Below are 7,480 nucleotides of genomic sequence, written 5' to 3'. Positions count from 1 at the left end.
AAAATAAAATAAAATTATTAAAAAATTAAACGAAAAGGGAGAAAAAATTAAAATATCAAAAAAGGTGACCTTTTTCATATTAGCTCCCTTAATTTTTTTTTTTTTTTTTAATAACTTCATGGGTTTTTGGGTAAAAAATGTAAAAATGTATAATTTAACATACGGTGGTAATTCAAGGGGCCCCGATGCCACTTTTTAAAGTTTAAGGATGTAAATGAAAATGTAGTAGTAATTCAGGGGACTAAAATATATATTCCTTTTTAATTTATGAAAGTGTATAGTTGTTTTAAAAGGAAAAATGTTAAAAAGCCGCATGAACTAACCGTTGTTTTTGAAATAGCTCCATGAAGTTTAAAATGTGCTAAAGTGATATATCACACTACGTACCAAAGCGTATCAAAAATGCCACATTTTTATTATATTTCTATAATACTCTTACGCTTTTAAAAACTAAATAAAAAACTAAAACAATAAGCCACCTTTGAGTGGCTCGTTGGCCACATATGAGATGGTCGGGGGTGACCGCCTCACTGGCTAGGGGTGGCTTGCAGGCCATTAAAAGTTGGGGATTGTTGTTAGCTTTTGAATTTTTTATTATATCCCTTATAATACCCGATGCATTGATGGAGTTTTTTCATATTTTTCCTTTGTTTTAAACTTGTCAGGCATCCAATTAATTGGGGATTGTTATTAGGTTTTGAAGTATAACTAGATATTATCCAGTTCATTTGAATTAAAAAGAATCTCATTCCATGTCCAACGGCTGGTTGGGAGACATAAATTTCAAGGTGAGACATTTTTGTGGGAATACATTTTTGTACCAAAAAACCATAAGCAAGTGCTTGACACATCACATCAAATAATTGAAGTGAAACCCTATTTGATATATGGTATTCAGGCTCGTGACTTGTATTCACAAACGTTTATCACATTGGCTGCTATATTACATTCAATTTGCATTTAATGTGTTGGGTGGAAATTAATTCTTGGCTTTAAATAGGTGAGGGTCTCTTCACTTGGACTCCCACAACTTAGAAGTTTACCTATTTTTGTAATTGAAGCTTTGAAACCACAAACCATTATGGAGAACTTCAGGGAAGGATTAGAGCCAGTGAGTCCCTATGGACACTACTTCGACAGCTCTGAACTATGTGTATCTATTATTTGTGTTTTTGAATATGAGATTCCCATCAACCTTGTCCATGCCGTGTCATGGCTCGAGAATGTTTTCCTCCCCATCCATCCACGCTTCTCCTCAATCATGGTGCCCTCACTCTCTCTTATTACTATCTTCATCTCAATGATCATTATTTTTTACTATGTAAAATTTCTTACAAACTGAGTTGTATGAATTCCTCAAACCCGGTCTTTAAAAGTGTTATTCGTCGCTTTAGCATGTGAGAAGCACATGTTATTAAAAAATGACAGAAATATTTAGAGGTTGTGTCCCATACAATCTAATTTGTAGAAAATTTATATAGTTTAGAGACTATGTTAAAGGAATTTATGTCCTATTTTTTTAAAAAAATATATTTTAGTTATGACAACTTTTCTAAGTAGTGAGGATTCTGTATGCAGGTTACAAATGAAAAGGGTGAGAAAAAATGGAAAATGGTTGAAGTGAAGCTTGAAGACCATGTTAACGTCCCATTTATCCCAACTGGCTTGTCAGTCACAGCATACGATGAACATCTTGACGACTGCATATCAAATATTGGAATGGAGAAGTTCCCACAAGATAAACCGATGTGGGAAGTTCATATATTTAACCATCCAACAAGCAATGCAGCTGCCAGTCTCATAATCAAGGTCCACCATGCGCTTGGCGATGGCTACTCAGTCATGAGTGCATTTCTTTCTTGCGTGCAAAGGGCTGACAATCCTTCACTTCCGCTCACATTGCCTTCACGCCGGAGCACAGAAGCACAAAGTGGCAACAAAAGTGCTTGGGCGAGAGTGCCTCAACTCTTTTCCTTGGTCTTTAACACTGCATCAGATTTTGGATGGAGCTTTTTGAAGAGCACTTTGGTTGAAGATGATATAACGCCGATAAGGGCTGGGGATGAAAGAGCCCGATTTTTGCCACTCACGTTATCAAGCATGACGTTCTCTCTTGATCGTATGAAACACATTAAGACCAAGCTTGGAGTGGTGAGAAGATCAAACTATATTTGTTAATTAATGATTTGAATTTCATAATTTTCATAATTAGTTTATCAGATATAGTTTCCAAACACCATTTCCGTCATTCATCTCTCATTTCAATTAAATATTTCACGTGTTAGGAGATTAAGTTTAAGCTCACACATAAAATGAGTGTTAAAATATTAATTTAAATAATAAAGTCAACCCTATTATATCCGTTTAAGCTTTTGAAATAAGTTATGATTTAAATTAATAAGCAAAAGAAAGCAAATCTCATGATTAATTATGTACTTTTTTTTTTTAAATTAGAAAAAAAAAAAAATTATGTACTTTTTTATTAACTTCTAGCTGACACGTTTCTTGAAGGCTTAGATAATTAGAACGATTTGCTTATCTTATTAGTTGTTTTTACCTATAATTGCATGTTAAAGTCATATTTTTTGGTTGGATTTATGTAATTTAAACTTGTCCAATTTAACTTTTTTTTAAAAAATAAAATAAAATAAAAATTGGTTGGATTTATTTTAAACTTTTTATTTTTAAGCTCCACTTCAGACGTGATTTGAGGTTTCATATGTTACAATATGTTTAACCTTTTTGACCTTTTGCATGAAATATCAAGCATCATATCGTTCCAATTTTGGTTTGATGTTGAAATTATGTGCGCTCTCACTTTTCGAAGGAATATTTCTAACACTTTTCGAAGGAAACGTTTTGTTTCTTAATTTGATTTCACCGTTGAACACGAATGAATAGTTTCAATACTTAAACCATTCATCACCATTTTCATGGAAACTTGAATATAACCTCCCTCCTAAGTTCTTGGTCTCCAAGTTCACATACTATTATTTGCAACATAGTGATTCTCTATTAACATTATACGGGCTGTGAAATAAATGTGTCTAGGCATCCTCAGTTACATTAATTAATTCTATCAAAATTAGGAAACCGTATTAAAGTCACAAAAGATAATCATGGGCTTGGGCAAGTTGGGAAAGGTCATAGTTTCAGGACAAGAATTATCTCAATTTCATGTTAGGAATTTAAAGTTTGTACATCTAACAGTTGCGTGCTTGCTAACATTCAATAGACATATATAACAATAGTTCCTAATTAACTTTGGCTAGTTTCAGCTAAATCGATGCTTAGAGTATATACTTTCGTTGATGGATTGTTTCATTTGAATTTTATTTTCTAAAGTGCAGACGGTGAATGATATAATTGTTGGGATAATCTTCTATGGCACCCGGTTATGCATGCAAGAGATTACCCATAAATCAAGCGATGCAGATTCTACAGCATTGGTGTTGCTCAACACTAGGAAAGTTAGGAACTATAAATCAATCAAGGAGATGGGGAGAGACTCAGACGCACCATGGGGGAACCGAATCGCCTTCTTGCATGTACCAATACCAAAGTTTAAAGATCCTAAATTCTCAAACCCACTTGAGTATGTGTTGGAAGCACAAAAGATAATCAAGAAGAGAAGAACCTCATTAGGTGTTTATCTCACTGATAGGCTTTTGGACATTGTCAAGAAACTTAGAGGCCCTGAGGTACATGCATGATCTTATCACTCACAATATGTTTCTGTTTATATGCACTGAGTAGGTTATATCAGAGCTTATTGTTGGGTTGCACAACCCTTTTTCCATATGTGTTTTGTTGTATAATTTTCATCCCTTCTCGTGTTCCTTATTTGTACTCTCAGGGAAAAAAAATCAAAATTGCTTAGAAAAAAAAATACCTTTAAAAAATTGTAGACCAAATAGCTAGGTTTATTAATTTTAGGCAAGTTGTGATATGCTAAAGCTATGTGAAATTTCGAAACTAGGTTCTTCAAAAAAATTGCAAAGCAACATAATAGTACCTAATCAAATTTTTGTGTCCAAAATAAATAAATAAATAAAAAGTAAAAATTGCAATGAATTTTATTTTTGAATTGTAATATTAGAAATTTCTCATAATTTGGGCGTGTCGGGTATTGCAGGCGGCTGCTAAATATGTCCATGGGATACTGAGGAACTCCAGTATGACAATCTCAAACATGATTGGGCCAGTGGAACAAGTGACTATGGCTAATCATCCGCTTAAAGGCTTTTATTTTATGACACCTGGTTTAGCTCAAGTAATATTATTGTACTCATACAACACAATTAGTCCTTTTATTTTGTGATAATTTGGAACTTTTAATAAAAATAAAAATCAACATTAATTAGTTCGTGGCCACCTTCTCATATATAGGAATGCATAATTTGTGGCATATTTTTATTTAAAAGTTACTTATTTGAATTATTATCCAATAAAGAGGGCATTTGATTTAATTTGTACTTTTTCTCATGATTCATTAATATAGCTTTAGTTTTGCATATCTCCTATAATTTTTGTGATGGCTTAGATTGAATTTTAAAATTTTCATGAAAGAAAGAGAAAATAAAATTAAATATGAACCATTAGTCAAAAATAATACTCTTCTCTACATTTTTTTACAACACTTGAGCTAAACATGTAATGGGATAGATTTTTAGGTTCTAAGATAGCCTAGATTTTTAGATTCTAGGAGAACCTAAACTTTTTAGATTTTGAGAGAAACTAAACATTTTACAAACACGTGGTTTGAGATTAATTTTGGTTTATTTTATTAATCATTCACTCATCTGTATGGAAATATTACAATGACATAGAATTGGAGATAAACTCTCAAAATTCTTTCGAGATAACTCCTAGTTCGAGTAAACACCTTAGTGACATCTAGATTCTTACGACAATTAGACTTTGCACCCTAACATTACAGACTCAAACTCTTAACTGAAATAGATAACTATCAACATGTCATATCCCTTATAACTTATAATAATAATAATAATAATAATAATAATAACATTACCATTTAGCTTCCTTTCATTTATTTTTTATTTTGTGGTAACCAGATCAACTTCCTTTTATAATTAAGATAAGTGTTTTCATTGGTAATTGAAAATGCATACCAAGTATCAACTACAAAAAAAAAAAAAAAAAAAAAAAAAACTACAACTTTGTAAATCATAATATGTATTGACGGACTAGCTTCAATATTAATTAGTGTTACACTTACTTAAATCTTTGGTGTTAAATTTTTATTTTTGGTCCTCTTCGTTGTTAAATTTTATTATTTATGCGCAAAACTTTTTAATTCTATGATTTTTTTTCCCCCATTTTTGATGACTACTTGTAAAACTCATTGCTTTTTGTTGGATTCATAATAACAAGTATTTCTGTTTGTTTGTTCTTTTCTTCTTTTTTTTTTTCTTTTTTTTTTTTTTCAATATGGGTTTGCAGAATCTTACTATAACAATAGTAAGTTACATGGGAAATCTGAGGGTTACCGCTGGGACACAAAAAGGATTCTTAGATCCCCAAAAGTTCAAGTCATGCGTGGAAAACGCCTTTCAGATGATGCTCAAAGCTGCAGATGAGGTTCCTACACAGAAAAAATTTAATTTGAAGGCCGCCCTGTAGTATATGCACATCATGTAGTTTGGTTTTAATAATTATCATGACAAACCTATGTGTTTGTCCCTCTTGAATTGTTATTTGGCATGTATTATGAACACTTCCAATAATCTTATGAATTGGGAAGAGTGACTAGCAACTACTTACAAAAATATTGTTGTCGCTTTACATTTTTTTTTTTTTTTTAATAACGGGGTACTCTTCCAAGGAGATGAGCCACTTTGTGTACTTGCCCAACACCGTGGCCCACAATCACTTCATGCTCAAATATAGATTTACGAACCCTTGAATTGAGACGACTTTAGGCTTACTTATAAGCTACTCTTCTAAGTGGGACACCATTTCATATATATTGTCTATCAGATTCAAACTGCATTTATTGTGGGTGGGTGAAAATAACTTGGAAGTATCCCACAACTTTGAAGTTTACCTATTTTCTGAGTCAAGACTCACGAGCGAGCAAAGAATTAATTGAGCTTGGAAACACACAACATTATGGAGAACTTCAACTTCAAGGAAGGATTAGAGCCGGTGAGCCCCTATGGACACTACTTCGACAGCTCTGCAGTACTATATATGTTAGTTCTTATGTTTGCTTAATTCAGTTCCAAAATGTAAAAGTTAATGTTTATAAACTCAAACACTGATATAGAATGCTCATAATCCAATCTCTACCGTTCATAATGTAGATTCATGTGTCATGAACGTCCCTGCAAAATTTCAGCTCAATCGGATTACAAACGCCCATCGATTGGAGTTGTTGATCAAGACTGGACAGTATTTTCAGAATGCTGTTTTCTCCCCACTGCAGGTCATGTCCGGACACGATGCTAGGCTGTCCAGACAGGCTTTCCAGAAACTCTATTTTTGCTTTGCAAGGCCCTGTCCGGACAGCCCATTAACCTATCAGGACACCTTGTACCTATTATGCCCAAAAACGTGTTTTTAGTGGGCCTAAGTCTATGGTTTGATGTACTGATATATATACATCATTATAGAAGAGAGGGGTACGAATTTTCGCCCTCAAAGAGTTCGTCGGAGGCTGTGCTAAGAGAAATCATATGTGGTGAGCGTTAAATTGAATCTCTTAGAGTTTTAGTTATTCATTTGATAAATCTATAGTTGAGAAGTCTATCGGGAGTGTCCGGTAAAAGAGAATCACGTTAAAAAAGATTGTGAGCAAGGAGACGAGTTGTAGGCTTGTCGATCTTATAGAGCCAAGGTCTTGCAAAGGGTTGTAAGTTTTCCTAGTATCTGTAATTTATGGATAATCTTTTGATAGTGATTTCCTGGGTTTGGCTACCCCGAAGAGGTTTTACTTTTAGATCGGTTTCTAAATGGTTTCATTTTCGTCACCAAAATCCTTGTGTGTGATTATTTATATTTTGGTGATTGTTTGCTTTGATAAATATCTGGTAATTCCGCATAAACTGTGATATTTATCTGTTTAGAGTTTTTCAATTGGTATCAGATAGGGTTCACTCTGTTTGGATTAAATTCCTAAGTGAGATATGTTGACTCCTATTTGCTATGAATACTTCTCAAGGGGAATATGATCTTATAAACTCCTTCAACAATTTGTTGGAAAAATTCACTCTTTTGAGACATCAATACACAAATTGTTTAGAGGATTTTCAAGATCTTAAACATGTGAAAGAATCTATTGTTACTAAATTGTCTGAATCACATGCTTTAATTTATTCTTTAAAATATGAAAATCTTGTTTTACGTTCTAAAGTAGATTTGTTAGAGAATAAATTAAAAGAGTCAGAAACTCAATTGAAAAAAATTCCCTAGCAATTCCCTTGAGAATATGTTGCATACTCAGAATTCTGATTGTGAT

The 7,480-nt window shown here is 32.9% G+C and overlaps 1 protein-coding gene across 1 annotated transcript; it reads left to right on the top strand.

Moving 5' to 3' along the window:
• Positions 1-1,081: 1,081 nt before the first annotated feature.
• On the top strand, positions 1,082-5,643 carry LOC132181744 (wax ester synthase/diacylglycerol acyltransferase 4-like). The gene is made up of 5 exons (XM_059594982.2): positions 1,082-1,264; positions 1,579-2,151; positions 3,351-3,701; positions 4,136-4,273; positions 5,464-5,643. The coding sequence occupies exons 1-5, from the start codon at positions 1,082-1,084 to the stop codon at positions 5,641-5,643; spliced, it is 1,425 nt and encodes a 474-aa protein (XP_059450965.2).
• The last annotated feature ends 1,837 nt before the right edge of the window (positions 5,644-7,480 follow it).

Source organism: Corylus avellana, chromosome 5 (assembly GCF_965113065.1).
Source record: "Corylus avellana chromosome 5, dhCorAvel1.hap1.2, whole genome shotgun sequence".
Taxonomy (NCBI): Eukaryota; Viridiplantae; Streptophyta; class Magnoliopsida; order Fagales; family Betulaceae; genus Corylus; species Corylus avellana.
The sequence above is the reverse complement of the archived record's forward strand: the minus strand, read 5'-3'. Positions and strand labels throughout refer to the sequence as shown.

Bases quoted from the DNA above. Each gene is read 5' to 3' on its own strand.
- LOC132181744 (XM_059594982.2), top strand. From the start codon at position 1,082: ATGGAGAACTTCAGGGAAGGATTAGAGCCAGTGAGTCCCTATGGACAC. The intron at 2,152-3,350 runs GTGAGAAGATCA...TCTAAAGTGCAG, and splicing joins TTAAGACCAAGCTTGGAGTG to ACGGTGAATGATATAATTGT. The intron at 4,274-5,463 runs GTAATATTATTG...ATGGGTTTGCAG, and splicing joins TGACACCTGGTTTAGCTCAA to AATCTTACTATAACAATAGT.